The sequence below is a fragment of the Arvicola amphibius genome, chromosome 9 (genome assembly GCF_903992535.2).
Source record: "Arvicola amphibius chromosome 9, mArvAmp1.2, whole genome shotgun sequence".
In the NCBI taxonomy this organism is placed as follows: Eukaryota; Metazoa; Chordata; class Mammalia; order Rodentia; family Cricetidae; genus Arvicola; species Arvicola amphibius.
The window spans coordinates 103,482,603-103,500,290 of NC_052055.2; the positions used below are offsets into that span (position 1 = coordinate 103,482,603).

General features: G+C 50.6%; 1 protein-coding gene across 1 annotated transcript in view; it reads left to right on the forward strand.

Moving 5' to 3' along the window:
• Lrrc20 (leucine rich repeat containing 20) overlaps positions 1-17,688 on the forward strand; it is a 100,669-nt gene that overhangs the window by 57,622 nt on the left and 25,359 nt on the right. The window contains exon 4 of the mRNA XM_038342754.1: positions 11,601-11,768. Within this exon, the coding sequence (XP_038198682.1) occupies positions 11,601-11,768 (168 nt within the window). The remainder of the gene's footprint in view (positions 1-11,600; positions 11,769-17,688) is intronic.

Here is a 17,688-nt window from a genome sequence, read left to right on the forward strand (position 1 = left end):
TTCATGCTCTGCCTTAGCCCCTCGTATTTACTTTTCTTCAGTTCATGTGTCTTAGCTGACAAAAGGAAAAAGCAAGGCTAGAGAAAGGTGCTGGGCAAGCCGGCCAGACGCAGAAGCAGTGCTGAAGTGGGTGTCAACGCATTAGTTCACAGGGACCAGTCAGATCTGCTGCTGGGGCACACATTTTCCGTTTCTTCCACGTAGATCCTGATTAGAGTCATGGAACCCAGGAGGACCCATCTCCTCTGAGCGTCCGTAGAGACAGCCCCCATTGCCGTCTCTAAGAATTGTACTAGGAATGGAGGAGGTGTCAAGTGTGGTAGCCTCCTGCATCAGCTTTGTGCTTTCTGTTCTCCTGGGTGTCTGGTCCCTGGAGTTACCTGGCTGCAAGCAACAGAATTCAAGTCTAAATGTTCGTGACAACTGCTTCTGGGCAGAAGGCCCTTCTGCCAGAGGCCGACACACCCACAGAGCTGGAAGAAATCAGTTCAGCTCCCCCTAGGGAGGACCTGGTGGCAGCCTGGAGAGGTACACCTGCCACTCAAACAGGGGGCCACCTCTTCATCCTGCACCTTGGCACCCTAGCTCTCTGCCTACCTAGGCAGGGCAAGTGTGCCAGTGTACATGGGGTGAGGCACACCCAGATTACCGGGGCAGGATGACTGAATTAACTGTGTCTTCCAGCTCAATTCCCAAGCTTACATTTTCCAAACCCTGAGTGACAATGGACTTTGCAATTTCCCTCTATCCCCTTTCCCCCAAAACCCCCGCAAGCTCCCCGCATAGATTTCTTTGGCTGCTGTGCTGCAGGGCCCCTCTGTCCCTCCCTCCCCCGCACTCCATCCATCTACTGGTTGTTCAGGTCCCCGCCACACCTGCACCGCTCCACCGCATCATTTAAAAGAATGGGCCCTGTCTGCTTGTTTACTTTGAATAGGCAATAGGCACACACAATGCAGTGGTCCAGTCAAAAGGAATAATAGAGGGAAATAAGTCTCTCTCCTCCCCCAGACATCCAGTTCCCTGCCCAGCAGCGGCTGTCACTGCCAGCTCTGGAGATGCCGCTGGCCTGTGAAATAGAAATGCATCTAGTGTTAGTGACATTTACAGCGTCCCACCAAGAGCAGGCATTGTTGTGAGCCCTTTCCAAGTATGCATTTATTAAAATTTTTACAGCCCTCTCAACCTTTTCTTTTCCCTTTTCTGCCTCCTTCTCTGCCTCTCTCACTGTATTTCTGTCTTCTTCCCTTCTCTCAGGGAGTGCATGGAACCTGGCCAAGGTCACACCCCAAGAAGGTGGGCTCATACAATTCACTAGAGAAGGATACATGTCCCATTTTACATCACGGTTCTGTTTGACTCGGGTTGATGTTGGTCCACTTAGGGGTGTAGTTCAGTTGATAGAATGTTTGTGTGGTGTGCACAAAATCTTGGATTTGATCCCCAACACTGCCTAAACCCGGCATGGTGGTGCATACCTGTAATAGTTGCACTTGGGAAATAGAGGCACAAGGATCCAGAATTCCAAGTCGTCCTCTGCTGCCTAGGATGTTTGAGGCTAGCCTCGGCTGTGTGAAACGGGAACAGCAATAACAAAACTGCCTTATTAGTCTTTCATGGGGGCAGAATGATCAGCATTTCCTTTTAGTCCCCCAGCCCTCTTACCGTCCCCCACAATTCAGGGTATGTTTTCTGGAAGCTTAGCCTTTGTTTACTTTCCCGCTAACACCCTTGGGAAGCCTTCTGTGCTCGATCCAACACCACATGTGGCCCTTTGGACGTCTAGCTCTTGCCATGGGGTAGGCAGGCACAGCTGTTCAGTGATGCAGGGTCAGAGCCCCCTTGTTAGCTGAGCCTTGGTCTGCAGGAGCGTGAAGCTGGCACGTTCCTTTGCAGAGCAGCTGCGCCGTCACTGGCCTTGCGTGTCCCCTAACAGAATCAACTGGGTTTTCATTTCCTACGGGGTTAATTCCAGTAGACCCTGGCAGCTGTCCACCGAACAGTGGACTTAGGAAGCGGGAGATGAGAAAGGAAGGTTGCATCTGACAAAGACTGGAAACCACAGCTCTAGGGGGTCATCGAAGAAAGAAACGTCGCTGCTCAGGCTGCTCTCAGCTAGGATACCTCCAGAATGGGATGCAGTAGGGTCTTCTCCCAAAGCTCCTTTTATCTTTGGATTCCCAAGTTGTCCAACTCTGAACCCTGGCTCCTCAGACAGCCCTTCTGACCTGAGCCCCTCAGCCACAAGACCCTGGGCAGAGAACCTGGGTGCTGTGACCCCAGGGTGAAGAGCAGAGTCAGGCCTGGCTGTGGCAGTGTGGAAGGTCAGCACAGTAGCAGGTCAAGTGGCTAGGACTGTTTCCTCTGCCATAGGAACAGTAGAGAAGAACACGGGAGCCCAGAGAAGGCTGTTCAGAAGATGAAGCGGAGTCGTCAGCAGCCTTGCTGGCCCCAGTTGGCCTCTCTAAGCCTCTTTCTTCCGTGCCAGTCTGTTCTGTGTTGTCCTAACAAAACACCTAAGCTGAAGAATATCTGAACTAAAGAGGCTCGGCTCACAATTCAGGCAGCTGCATGGTTTGAACAGTGTGATTCTTAAGTGTCCTGGCTAGGATCCCTGGCTTCATTACAATGTGGCTAAGAGGCAGAAAGGGAACCAGCCATGTATATTGGGTAGTTTTGATTTTAAATGACTCATACTCTTGAGAACTATTCCACCCTGCAAGAAAGACATGAATCCTTCGATTCTCTATGCCTCCATGATAAACACCTTGCAGTTGGTGTCGTTCCCCCCCCCCCCCCCCCCCGAAACAGACAATGTCTTTTTGTCCTGGAACTCACTCTGTAGACCAAGACTCAAACTCACAGAGATCTGCCTCCCGAAATGCTGGGATTAAAGGCTGGTGCTGCCACACCTGGTACACTGGCTCCTCATGTTAAAGATCCCCGGCACTCTCCTTCCCCAGGGGTCAGGCTTCTGGTACAAGCACATTGAGGGGACACACTCAAACCCGATCTGAATCAAGGCCAAACAAGTATTCACTCCACGGTGATCCTGTGAAGTTGGGGATGAATCGTGTGGTGCTTAGTAGCCATCATCAACGTGACTGCATTCAGAATCACCATGGAAACATACCTCTGGGCATGTCTGCGAAGGTGTTTTCAGAGGTTTAACTGAGGAAAGAAGACCCACCTCACATGTGGGTGGCATCATCCCTGATTCCAGATGGAATTTAAAAAAAAAGGAGAAAGTTGGCTGAGACCATCTTTAATTTCTTTCTGGTTCCTGGCCATGAGCAGTGTGACCATTTACCTCACCTCCTGCCTCCCATCTTCCCTGCCATCATGCCCTGCTCCCTCAAACTGTGAGCCACAGTATGTCTTTCCTCAGTTTACACTGTCAGCTGCTCTGCTGTTGTGACAGAGAAGCAGCCAGTGCACCGGGTAGGCACATGAACGTTTTGATGGGCTGTGGTTCTGCTATAGAGTGACAGTCACATTGGGAGGCTTATTGTGTCTGTAGGGAGAATGCAGCCAGAAATAATAATAGTCACAGAAATAAGCCTGCACAGGAGAGACGTCGATGGGACCTGAACTGGATCTTAGCTGTCAGAGATGGGGAGCCTGAGGTGGAGGTGGTCTACCTGACCCACCTTCGGGCAGAGTCCTTAGGTTCCCTGGATCCAGGGTCAAGATCTAGGCCGTAGAAGCAGGTGCTTTAGTCAAATGCTAGCGACATGATTTGTCTTGAGCCATTGAACTACCCAAACCCCATCCGTCTTACTTGCAGGCTCTGTTTGTGATGCTGGTGTTGAGCTTGTGGGACAGTCCCAGGAGTTCACAGAGGCCATGCAGGGAAGGCAGTTAGCACACAGTGCAGGCTCTCCAGAGATGCTCGGTGGTACTCCGTAGTCATTCAGAGAACTGAGGGCTTTGGGTATGGAGGATTCCAGATTGACCATAGATGCCAGGTGGGTGTGTCTGCAAATGTCTGTGCTTACATACTATTTCTTAGATTTGACAAATGAAGTCTAGATATCCTGTTAAAATGATTTCAGATAGCAGTAAGTAAACATACCCCACGAGACATATGGTGTAAAAGCATACTTTAAAAAAAAATCATTTGTTGGCTGGGCATCGGTGGTGCCCACCTTTACCCCCAGCACTCAGGAGGCAGAGATGGGCAGATCTCTGAGCTTGAAGCCAGCCTGGTCTACAGAGAAAGTTCCAGGGCAGTCAGGGTGGTTATGCAGAGAAACCCTGTGTCGAAAAAATGAAACCAAAACAAACTATTTATTGTTATCTGAAATCTGACCTTAATTGGATGTGTGCTCTATTTTATCCTAAAACTCACATTCCAGTGCCCCTGAGGCTGGAGTGGGCAGCTTAGTTCACCCTGTCTTTGTCCCTGCCATTCCTGTAAATGGGGGAAGGTTTGAGCCAAGACACATAAGGAAACCCCTCCCTGGTCTGGAAGGATACCACACGAACCCCACTCCCATGCTGCAGATTTCATCCTGGGCCAGGCCTGGGAATATGGGGTTCATGGTCAAGTCATCCCCCAACTTTTTATTTGTCCCTCCATTTCCTTATTCATTTACTTATCAAATGGTTCCTGTCTGTGCTGAGCACTGCGCCAGGTACACAGTATGTGTGATGCACCGCTCTGGTTCTGAACCAGCTCAAGGGTCACTAGGCACCGCTGTCCCCTTTGCCAGACAGTAGCACTAACTGCGTAGCTCTCCAGGGCTCTGGCTTTCCCACACAGCCAACTGCCCCTCACTCTGTCTGCTGCTCCCTTGGCTGCTGACTTCTGTCCTGGTGAGCTGCTTTGCTGAGAGGTGGCAGGTACTTCTTGACCAGTAGGTCACTAGTCCTCACAATGGAAGGATCAGTGGTTTGGTTCCAACAGGAAGGTTGGAGCGAGGATCAGTGTTTGGCTTTAGGAAAGCCAGTAGACACTGACGCCGACTGGTGCCCTCAGTTCTTTTCTGTGGGGCTCAGAGGTACCTTCGCCTAGGTGTGAGAGCCGGTGGAGCTGAACCCTGGGCATGGCTGACATCAGTTAGGAGCCAGAAATGGGCAGATGCCCTTTGGCTCTGCCTCCGTCTATGGGTCTTGGTGCCTTGGCAGAGGGCCTCACACCTGCTTCATATACAGGCAATCTCTTGATCTGAGTGGAGCAGCGGTTAAGACAGACTCTGGTCATCACTGTCTTTGAACCAGACCCAAGTATGACCCTGACATGCTTCCTGAGCAAGTGAGGGATGATGAGATCCACAGCTACAGCTTTCATTTTTATCTCCCAGGCACTAGGCAGAGCCCCACGCCTGCCATCCCTGCACTGCACTGATGGAGGGCGGAGCTGTAGAGTTGTGAGGAAAACGAGGTTTCCTACCAAGCATGAGTGACACCTTGGTGGCTATTGGGGTGCAGAGAGGCTATGGGATGAGGCCTCTGAGACCTTCCAAGAGCATCCTTAGTGTTTTTTAAAAAAACAAGAGAATCAGAGCCAAGAGGAAATGGATGGATGATGAATAGATGGATGGATGGATTGACACATAGATACATATGTACATACATACATACATATATATACACATATACAGAGGGATTCAAACACATATAAATATAAAATACAAATATAAAAACAGTCACAGATATACAGGAACATAGCTATGTAGATACAAAGAGAAATAGACACATAAACTAGATACATGCATAGCACTCACACATCACACACAAATATACACACAGAGAGATATGTGGATATATATTCTGGCTCTGGGGCAAGATCGCAGAAGGCTTTCTTGTAATCTGCCTTCAGGGACTCATTTCTTATATTCCACGCTGGGGCTGTGATAAGACTCAGGCCTGAATTGGTTTGATAAAGTCCTTCTTTTTTCCCTTAATAACAGTTGTGATCGTGTCGGGAAATTAGAAGTAACAAGGTGGAGAAAGGAGAGTCTCTCCCAGACTCTGCAGCCTGTGTAACGCTTGCCCTGATGAACTACTTATGTGTGTGTCTTTGTCTCCAACCGTCCATGTAGGGGACTGGGGCAGCAGTGGGTCTTGAGACTCCTCACGTGCACATACCATGTGGGGGTGATAGCGCAGCTGTTTTTACAAACTGTCACAAACACCTGCTCCCACGTGACTTGAGAGATTGTTGGACTCGCTTGGCTGTCTTCCTGTGGTCAGTGGCCCCAGCAGTAATAAGATTGCTTTTCATTCTGTGACTGAGAACATAAGCATGCGAGTACCACCGTATAACTCCTCATCTTCTCCAGGATTCGTTCCTCCCCGTCTCCACTCACAGATTTCATCTGCCAGATTTTATGGCTGTCTATGCTCATGGGGGGAAGTGCTCATGGGGGGAGCACTTCCCCCCATGGTGCAGTGAGTGGCTGTGCACCATGGGGCTCACAACCAGGGGCTTTAGAGCCAGACATCCTGGGATACAAAGTCAGTCTGGGTGTGGTGCATACATCTTTAATCCCCACACTCTGGAGGCAGAGGCAGGTGGGCCTCTGTGAGTTTGAGGCCAGCCTGATCTGCACAGCGAGTTCCAGGACAGCTTCTCAGTGGCCTGTTAGGCATTGCAGGCAAATGGGAGAAGACTCATCTGGGAAGCATGTTTCTGGAAAAGTAGGAGCTTTGGAAAACACACCGCATAGAATCCCCCTCCCCTGCTCCTGAGAGGTTCCAGGGCAGCCACCTCTGTCCTTGCCACCTTCCTCTCTGCTGTCTTCTGCCTGGGGCCTGGAGTCTTCCTCTGGCAGCAGCGTTCAGTGAGACATGAACAGCGGTACTTTTTATAGAAAGCAATAATAGGGTTTTTTTTTTTTTTTCTTCTTGATAAAAGGAACAAATCAATTCAAGGAAGAACTGCGCTGTATTTGGAACAGGAACTTTGCAGGGTTGTAAGGGCGACGCTGAAATCCATTCCCCTGTTCGTTTGTTTACTTGTCCAGGATTCTGGGGTACTCGCTGTACTGGACCGTTTCGGTGTTATCACATGCTCACTCTGGGCTGCACTGTTGGGGACACTTTCCTAGGGCAGCTTCCGTTCTCGCAGCAGGAGGCAGAGTGCTGTGAGTTCTCACAGCAGGAGACAGAATGCTGCCAAGGAAGTGCGCTTAGGAAATGGGGGATCTTTAGGGGCAGGTCCTGAAGGGAAAGTGACCAAGGGGGGTGGTGGGGCGGGAGTCCCACTTCAGGTGGGGTGATGCTGGAGTGAAGACACAGCTTGCACGAGGCGGGGCTTACACCTACCCAGGAGAGAACATTTGAGGAAACAGAACCCTGGGACTGCCTGCAACCCCAGCTTAAGAAGCCGGGTCCAGAGGACCATACATAGTCTGAGGCCAGCCTGGTTTGCACAGTAGTTTCCAGGCAGAGAGGACTACAGAGTGAAACCCTGCCTCTGTGTGTGGGGTGTGGAGTGCTAGGGCGGTCGTCCGGTTGTCAAATGCTCGCCTAGCATGGTCTAGCATGCACAAAGCTCTTGAGTTTGACCCCTGACACCAAATATGCATGAGGTGTGGTGATGGACACCTGTAGTTCTTAACACTTGGGAGGTCGAGGCAGGAGAGTCAGGAGATCCTATCGCCCCAAAAGAAACAGAAGGAGGGAGGGAGAAAAAAAAGAGAGAAAAGATGAAAGGAGGAGGAAAGGAAGGGAAAGTGGAAGGAATGAATGAATGAATCAATGAATGAATCAATCAATCAAACTATAAGGGCCCCAATGTAGTAACCTGCTCAGCGTGAGGAAATGCTCTTTGGCCAGGGCTAGATGTCTGGCATTGCCCCCAACGCTGTAACTAATAACCATTATCCAGAGGCAGGCTTTGAAGGCTCTTATGAGACATGGAATTCCAGATGACTGAACTCAACGATTTTCCTGCCTGAGCCTCCTGGTTATTTGAATGACAGCCCTGTACCACCATCAAGATAGGGGTGTTTTATGAGTCAGGCATGGTTCTTCACGAGCCTAGCTGTGAAAGGAATCGCTCTTTGGTTGGTTACATGGAACAGGCCTTGGATTTGCTCGTGGGACCTTGGGTTCACGATGTTGCCAAAGATAGGACACTGGGAGGCCTCACCTGACATCTCCTCCCATCATTCATTGAGTGACCACCACATCAGCCCCGAAGGAGGCTGGACATAGAAACGAAGAACCACATGCAGTTCCTGCCTTAGCATAACACAGCAGAGGACATACAGTGTGGCTAGAGGCATGCATGGGTGTGTGCATGCATGCACGTGTGTGTGCGTACAGAGGCCCTGCTGAAGGGGACAAGGTTCTGAACCCTTACTGTGGCAAACCCTAAGGAGGGCTGTAGGGATCTCAGAGCAGGCCATCAAGCCAGGTCTGCATCACAGGAGCCCTCTGAGAATGTGGAACACTGAGGAAGGGACTGGGCTGGCTTCAGGGATGGAGTGCTAGACTCTCGTTCTTGGGGGCGTGCTGTAAAATAAATACCAAGCTTTGTTTGGCTGCCTCTCATAGCTTGCCATGCTGCTTTCCATTTTGCTACTTAACATCAAGGAAAAATAAAGACTCAAGATGAGTTATACAATTCTTCTTTATGTCACACAAAACCTGTTTGAAGTGCAATTACAGGGCAGTTAGCTCACAGGCAAAACCCTGGAATTAGACAACTTGTGTTTCTACTTCTGGCTTCAGAGGTGCTCTGAGTGGGTCAAAGAGACCCGACTTCAGCCAGGCTCAGAAAGGTTAAAAGGGAAAAAAAAGAAGCAGCAGCAGCAGGCCATTTCCTGCCCAGGCCCACCTGTGAAGCCAGGTGCCAGTATGCGCATGTTCAGGCCTGATGGCAGCCAGATGCTAGACCTGCCTCTCTTCACACTGGCCAGGTATCCCCTTAACTGAGAGCCCCCACCCTTGAGCAGACAGACATTGCCAGCTCCTCTTCTTTAATCCTAGGCATCAAGACATGCTTGGTACCTGGGGCAGAGAAAGCCTAGAGTATCAGTCTTGCCAATATGCAATCCCCCAACTGGCCACCCACACCAGGAACACTACAATGCTGCACACCAAGGTCCCTGGGCAGGGGTAGGATGAGGGACAACCGCCATGTGCCCGCCTGAGACAACAAAGAATACAAAGGCCTGACTCTGGTGCTCCCTACCAGAGGTGGAGGGCTGCGTAAGTCTAAGCAAGGCCTAACACAGGTCCGGAGGAGAGGGAAGGGAGGCTGCAGACAGCCCTGAGATGGAGGCAGGCCTACACGGAAACTCAGACGTCGCAACTCAGCTGCTTATAAAACAGTTGAGTCAGACGGTGGTGGCGCACACCTTTAATTCGAGCACTCGGGAAGCAGAGGCAGGTGAATCTCTGTGAGTACGAGGCCAACCTGGTCTACAAAGAGAGTTTCAGAACAACCAGGACTGTTTTCACAGAGAAACCATGTCTCAGAAAACAGAACAAAACAGTTGAGTAAAATGATGAAGACTTTCAAGCCAGCCGTGGTGGGACATACCTGTAATCCTAGAATCTAGGAGGCTGAGGCAGGAGGACCCTGAGTTTGATGTCGACTGATGCTGTTTGATGAGATTGTGTCTCTAAACGAACAGAAAATACAGCATATGGGCCCTCCATTCATAGGAATAGGACCCTGTGGGACAGCATTGGTCACATGTCCACAAAGTTGGTGCTGGGTAGAAGAGCCGAGGGACATGATGTGACATTTCAGGGTCTCCATTTTCTTTGGGTCAGACAGAGTTGGGGCACTTGTGTCATAGAGAAGCAGACTAGTATACGGTCACATGTGGATGGTCTTGCTCCCCGAGTGGCCTATCCCCACTTCAGAAACACAGCTACAGCTCCCTCCGTCTCCTGGTGCTTTTCCCCGTGTGACCTGACACAGTTCTTCACATCCCCATGAGGCGGGTGCCTACCAGCGCCTGTCTCAGGTGAGGAAACTGGGGTCTAAATGGGCAAAATGACTATGTCAGCTGGAGGTGGCCAAGTTGCAGCCCACACTCCAGCTCCGGCAACCGATTCCCCTGTCATAGCCCCATGCTTCCCACCCTCTTCCCCCTGGCTCTGTCTTTTTATGCCTCTTCCTATGTGAGGGCCCCTACGATAGCCGCCTCTTTCCTTCCTTTCTGCACCGCCCCGTATTTTATTTAGCTGTTATTTCCAGCAGTTATACTCTAGCCACACAGCCAACGTCTGCCTTACACTTACATTGTTCTTCGTTGAAAAGAATCAAAGGCAGAGGCACATATGAAATGGACATAGCTAATTTGATCATCACAAAATAGAAGCCCTTCCTTCTGTGACGGCCTCTCTCCCCATCCCACATACCCCTAAAAAGAAACAGTCGGGGCAGGAAGCCATGGAAGATCACTCTTAAAAATTGTGATGGGGTGCTGAACTGTAGCTCTCTACGGTTGATGGCTTCTGGTGGGGGTGGGAAAGGAATCCGTTCTCTTTAGGGGCTCGCCACTAGGAGTTTGACCATGCTCCAGTAAGTATACGAGCAACACAAAGTGGACTTTTGTCTCTTCTCCTCCTCTTGTTTCAGGGAGATTTACAAGGCTCAGGGGGTGTACCTGGGAGGACTGGGAAGTGGATGTGATGTCTTATGTGAAATTTCCAAATAATCAATAAAAATAGTATGTTAAATAGAAGCCTCTCAGGTTAGCCAGTTGGAGATCTTGCAAGGCTCCCTCCAAATCACTGGTATCCCTGCCTCCTTTGAATCAAGCTGCTTCCTATTGTCTCTGCTCATTATTTCCTTCCTTTCCTTTAATGTTACTGCTGCCATCTCAGGGTCTTGACAGAGTCCTTTCTTCTGTGAGTTAAAGAACTAAAAGGCTGGGAAAAAATCTTGTGTGCCATATAGCAGTAAGGAAATTCTCAAACACAGCAGAGGGAGCCTCCTTTCTTTCTTCCTTCCTTCCTTGTTGAGACGGGGTCTCTATGTAATTCTGGCTGTCCTTGAACTCACAGAGATCCACTTACGTCTGCCTCTCGAGTGCTGAGATGAAAGACATGCACCCCCATGTCTGGCCCAGGAGCCTTTTTTCTTGAGATTTTTTCAGCTTCAGCTTCTGCCCTGGTCCATCTCTCAGTGCTGTCTGGGCCTCCTCATGAGGGTTCTTTGCAGAGGCCACTGGGATAGCTTCATGGTGACCACTCCAGGGGAGGAGCCTGCCCACATTTTGTTGGTAGTGGCTGTGTGAGAAACAAGGACACCTGATAGAACTGGGCTAGTCCAACAGTCCTGGAGCAAAGAGGGCCTTGAAGAAAGGTTGTGACCCTTTTGGTGCATGTCCTGACACATCCCACAAGGCCTGTCTGAGGGAGCTATCACACCTGGACCTTAGGGCCCCAGCTTTTGTCAGGAGAGCCTCTTATAGAGCCAAATCAGGGATACCTCCGCCAGAGTAATGGCAGAAGGCCCTGGGCAGAGGTTGAGGCTAACAGACCTGGAGCCATCCTCTTGGGGGGGGTCTCCCTGTGAGGCAGGGTCATTCTCACTGTCCTCCTGGCTTGAACACTGGCAGCAACGCTGGTGGCCTCTGGAAGGTTCTCCTTCCCTCACAATTTCTCCTCCTTCCCTCCTGTGGCAGAGCTTCGCCTGGAAGGCAACTACCTCCATCGCCTCCCCAATGAGGTCAGCAGCCTCCAGCACCTCAAGGCCATTGACCTGTCCCGGAACCAGTTTCAAGACTTCCCAGAGCAGCTGACCACCTTGCCTGAACTGGAGACTATCAACCTGGAGGAGAATGAGATCGTGGGTGAGTATGGCCGCTGCTGTCTGAGGCTCTGCAGAGTGCAGAGCACTGGGATTTACTTTTTGTGAGCACAAGGGAGGCTTGACTTTGCAGGGCCAAGATGCCTGAACAGACAGTGAGCCTGGGAAGATCACCACGTCACAGCCCTGCCACCTGCCTGCCAGGTGCTAGCTCAGATACATAACATACTTCTGTCAGCAGCCCTGGGCTTTCCCCATAGCGCAGCCCTGAACTTCTCAGGGCAGTGTGGGCCTCATGCCCCATCTCTCTAGATCTTCATATGCCACCCTCGGCTGTCTCCAGTCCTCTTCCACTGTAAGCCCCGTTACACTGAGCCCTCCTTGAGGCTTCCTTCTTCCCAGAAAGTAGCAGGAGCCACAAGCTGGTCATGCTCAGAACAGCCACTCAGGGCCCCCACCATGAGGAAGCATCAGGCCAGTACCTCCTATAAAAGGCAGCCCCCAGAGGCTGGGCTCTACTAAGGTTTAGAATGTGCCTGCCTTCCCGTCGGCGCAGTACCTCGCTGTTACACCAGGACCTCACGGAACTGAGTGTCCTCTTCAGCTAGGAGCCTGACGTCCCCAGAGAGAGCAGATGCGCACTGTTCTCTCCGTGTCCTCAGCTCCTTGGCTCTTAACTCCGCTGGCCCCGTCTCACCCTCTCACTGTGCCTCTATCATTATGGCTGTTCTAACGTCAGCCACGTTACCTGCAAGTGTTTTTGTGGTCCTTTCTGTCTCTTGATTAAAGGCAGTGGCCTTTGAAGTGGTTCGGGCTGCAGCAGGGGAATGCCTTGCGCTCAATACTTGCCTTGTGTGGTAGTCAGTGTCCGGGATGCTATGGACAAGACTTCTAACCTGGCCAGGTTGCGAAGAGGTGAAGCCAGCTCACCTTTTCAGTCCTCAGTCTATTGTTTTGTTATGGTTGTTCTTTTATTTTAAATTACATGTATTTATTTATTGTGTGTGTGTGTGTGTGTGTGTGGTTGTGTGTGTGTGCGCGCGCACGCGTGCACATGCATGCTGACTGCAGATTATTCAGGAGGTCAGAGGGCAGCCTGAATGAATAAGTTCTCTAGTTCTCTCCCAGCTTGTGCACATTGGGGACATTGGGAACTGAACTCGGGTCATCAGGCTTGGCACGTCCCTTCGCCAGCTGAGCCATCTCACTGGCCCCTGAATCTGTTCTTTGACCATTGAGTAAAATGAGCTCCTGAGCATTACAGGAGACCATTAGACTGCATGGAGAGACTGCACAAGAAAAATTATGAAACACAGACCTGTGTCTGTAGTGAGGATCCCCGCCGCTGGCCCCAGTAGACCTTTGGCCATGAGCACTCCCAAGGCCTGGGGTGCCTGAGTTGACTCACTAGTCACTTGGTCCTCTGTACCGTCTCTAAGCAAATAGAACATCCCCAGGGTGCCCTCTCACTGCGAGGTCCCCTTCTGTACCACCCGAGTCACCCAAGCTGTGCTGAGCTCTGTCTCAGATTCCTGGCGCTGCCTTCTGCTTGCTCCTCACTTCCTCTGCCTCTGCTTCCTCCTGCAGCAGATCCAAGTCAGCCAGCCATCAGGCAAGGGCTCCTGTGGTCAGTGCCCAATACAGAGCTGAGCAGAGGGACCCGGAGAAAGTTCTGGGCAGCTCTCTGATATGTGGTCAGTGGCCACCTGATTCTCGGGTCTTCTCTGGCTACCCCAGAAGGTGGTCAAAGACAAGAAAAAAGAGCTTCACTTCAAAGCCTGGGAGCAGACCAAATATCTGTGCTGGCTGCAGCCCATAATGTGACTGTTGCTAAGTCAGGCAAAACCAGGGGTCCAGGCACTTTGATTTTTCCTCTCCCTCAGGGTTGACAGTGTCCCTCAGCAGAGCAGTGCCACAGCAACCTTGACTCATTGTGAACTCTCTACATCTCTGCCTTCCTGGGAGTGACAGTAATAACTTGTCACTTGTGCTTACGGCTCACCAAGTCCATGATGCACATCCTCAGTTGACACACGGAGAAACTGAGGCTCTAAGAGGTCCACCTAGCCTTTGTGGCCAAGTTCATATTGTACACGTGGTCCCGGTAAAAGGGACCTCCGTGCCTAGGCTGTAACAGGAAATAGTTTAAGCCCTAGTCAGAGGCTAGTGATGGGGGATAGAGAGATGCCAGGGTGGGGAGGGAGCTGTTTCTCTCCCGCAAAGACCCCTGGTTGTTCCCAAGCGGCAGCTGCTCTAGAGATGCCCAGTTAACCTCAGGTAGTCAGCAGACTGCAGGAGACTTGTTCTCAGCCAGAGAGAGGGGATGGGCCAAGGCAGCCATCTTACCCTGCTGAGTTGCCCCAATTCTCTCTCTCCCTGGTTCATTCTGGTTTTCCAGTGGCTGCTCTGCTTCCAAATCAGTGGAAAGGCCATCCCACATACTTCATAGCCCTTCTGGAGTAAGACAAGCCCCAGGGTAGGAGTTGGGGGCTGTCACCAGTGAACATGCGCATCCTTCAGTAGGTAGAGCTTTGTACCATTTGCCAGCTACAGCTCGTCTCCCACAGGACTGGAATGGCAGGCAGAGCTTGGGATGTCTTCAAAGTGATTTATGTCTTCTTAGAACTTTAAAACGGTGCTGGAAAAAAATAAAGCCAATTTTTTTTAATGAAAAATACCCTTTAAAAAAACTTTTGCCATGGATTTTTATTGCATTTATTTACTTATTTTATGGGGAGGTTGGAGCATGAGCCCAGGTGCATACGAAGAGGTCAGGGAACAACTTAGAAGTTGGTTCTTGGCACATCTTTAATTCCAGCATTTGGGGAAGTAGAGACAGGCAGATCTCTGTATTCGAGACCAGCCTGGTTTACATAGTGAGTTTCAGGACAGCTGGGACTGTATATAGAGAGAACCTGTCTTCAAAAAGAAAGAAAGTAAGTGATTCTCTCTTCCACCCTGTGGGTCCTGGAGATCAAACTCCGGTTAGATTTGGAGGCAAGCCCAGAGCCTTCACCCCCAAGCCATCTTGTCCACCCCAGAAATAGCTTTGAGATTTCTGAGGTACTGGAAAGCTTCTACTCAGCAAGCAGTATGAGCTTTGAGCCAGCTGTAAGTGTTTGGAGGGACCCCCCCACCTGTTGTGGAAGCCCCCACCCCTGAAGGGCTTCCTCTCACCAAGCCTCCTATCTGGGCCCTAGAAGACTGATACTTGTAGTATCCATGGTCAACCCAGCCACCCCATTCTTACTACTCCACACTTGGGGCTATTCTGGGGTGAAATGTCCTTTTCATGTAGAGAAGATGTCCAGGACCTTCTGCAGAGCATGCCATGCGGGAGGACATTTCTGCTCACTTTCCGAGGCCCAGGATGGGGTGCCTCTGTCCTTGGTGTTTTCTGATGCCTGAATGTCCTCAGGCGTCACAGCTATGAGGCACTGGCTGCGCAGACAGCCCCTGGTCTGTGACCCTGCTTTCTCTGTGCTGTCCCCTCTGCTGTAGCCGCCTGCCCTGCTACCCCGTGGGCACTGCATGTGGTACCTGCAGCTTCCTGGCTAGAAAACACAATCAAAATCAGAGCAGGGATTTGGAAGCCTCAGAGTTCCTCTAACATCCCTAAGACCAAGTCAGGCTGATTATTTCAGTTGTAGGCAGTGATCCACTGGGGAGCTGTAATGGCAAATTAGTGGGTTGAGACCAGCAATTTTTTAATAGAGTAGAAAATATCAGGGTACATCGCACGAAGCACGGTACATTGTTACTTTGTGACTTTTAATTTCAGTTTTACTGTGTGTACACTCAGGTGTCTGGGGTCGTGGTGAAAAATTGTGTTTCTTACCATGGTCATAATAAAAACCACCAGGGCTGTCAAGACGTAATGTGCTTGCTACTCAAGCCGGTGAGAACCTGGCCACCTGCGTTTAATATAGGAAACCCACATAGAAGTAGAAGGAGAATACCAACTTGACCAGATCTTCCTTGAAGCCAAGCATAGTGGCAGGAGTGTTTAGTCTCAGCATTTGGGGGAGGCAGAGGCAGGCAGGTTCAAAGCCAGCCTGGTCTACTTAGTAAGTTCCAGGACAGCCAGGGCTATCTAAAAACAAACAATGACAAAAAGTTTTCCTTTGGCTTCTTGGCATAGATACACATAATACTATTAAATCAAATATTAAATAATAATAGTAATAATAATGGCCTACCCAAAGACACTTCAGTAAGTAGTTTTATAGGGAACAGAACCTCTGTTCTCAGCCAGCTTTGCCACCAGTTCCCACCCTCCAGCCCATATCATACAACCTTGCCCCCTGTTGTCCTGTAACTGCTCTCTGGTCTGTGGTCTTAGTCTAGAAAATCTTTTCTGTCTTAGTCCCCTCTCTGCAGTGGCCAGATTCCCCAGAGTCTAAACACCTGGATCAGATGGACAGGAAGCGGAGCAGGTGGAGGGGCTGCCTCCCTCACTCACTCCCCTCCCTGCCCCCTGGTGCTTCTCATGCAGATGGGAAGTCGCTGGATTTTGGGGAGCATAGTTGTTTGTTGTGGGGAGATGGGTGTTGGTGGCTTAAAAGTATTTGTTCAATGCCAGCCATGGTGGCACATGCTTTTAATCCTAGCACTTGAGAGGCAGAAGTGGTTTGAGGCCAACCTAGTCTACAAAGTGAGGTCCAGGACAGTCAGGGGTGTAACACAGAAAAACCCTGTCTCAAAACAAACCAGCAAAGAGTCACCTAAAAATCTATGAGGTTTAAGATGGTCCCTCTATTTTCCAAACCAGAAAGTGCCAGTCGCCAGTGGGATTCCATAGGGGACAGGTGCCAGGACTCTTGAGGTTACCAGTCCTGCAGAGATGATCAGGTCCCTTGCACAGCTTACACATGGCTTACACATGAACAGAACTGCTTGGGGAAGGGGAACACAATTTCTGGAGAGGCAGGGGCTTCTCGTCGTGACGTCGCAGCTTGCAGGCAAATACCAGCTACACTGCTGGGAAGGACATAGCCTCTGGAGAGGGGTGGATATGCTGGGGCCCAGAGTGCAGGGGACTCTGTAGAACGGGTGGCTGTCGTTGTACTTTTAGGGACGGGATTCCCAGAATGCTCCAGAGAGGGATTCTGAGGAGGTGGCATGTTCAGTCTGACTGTGAGCAGTGACGTGGGTTTGTGCCAGGGTGCCACTCCCATGAGTCAGCCTTCCCATCTCAGGAAGCCGCACGTCCATGGCGGATCAGAGGAGCGCAGATCATTACATTCACGTGGTGAGCACTCGCTGCTGCCTGCCAGTTCAGAGCTGGAGTGTGTGGGGGTGAGGAGGAAATCACACGTTTCAACGACTTCATTTTGCTAAGAAGGAGGCTCCCACTTCAGTTTAGAATTTGGCTTTCCACGACCCTCAATTCTGGTGTTGTTTTGCACCCACACTGTTCCAGAGAGCAAAGGCACATAGGAAAATCCATTCGTGTTGAAGACTTAGTAAATAGCCAGGCTTGATAGTGTGCCTGTCATTCAGGCACTTGGGAGGTAGTTCAAGGTCAGTCGCAGCTATGTGATGAATTCCAGGCCAGCTTGAACCACAGGAGACCCCATCTCCATTCCCTCACATAAAAAGGAATTTAAAAGCAGGAGCTGGGACTAGAGCTTAGTGGCATACGGTTTGCTTGGTGCATGAGGCCTGCATTCAAAATTCAGTCCCTCAGAACTGCAAGTACCTTCACCTGCAGTGTCAGCCGGCTTTTATGTGGACTCAACACAAGCTAGAGTCACCTGAGAGGAAGAAACCTTAACTAAGAAAACGCCTCCATACGACCTGGCTGTAGGCAAGCTTGGTAGGCATTTGCTTAATTAGTGATTGATATAGGAGGACCCAGGCCACTGTGAGCGTGTCTACCCCTGGACTGGTGGTCCTGGGTTCTATAAGAAAGCAGACTGAGCAAGCCATGAGGAGCAAGCCAGTAAGCAGCACCCCTCCAA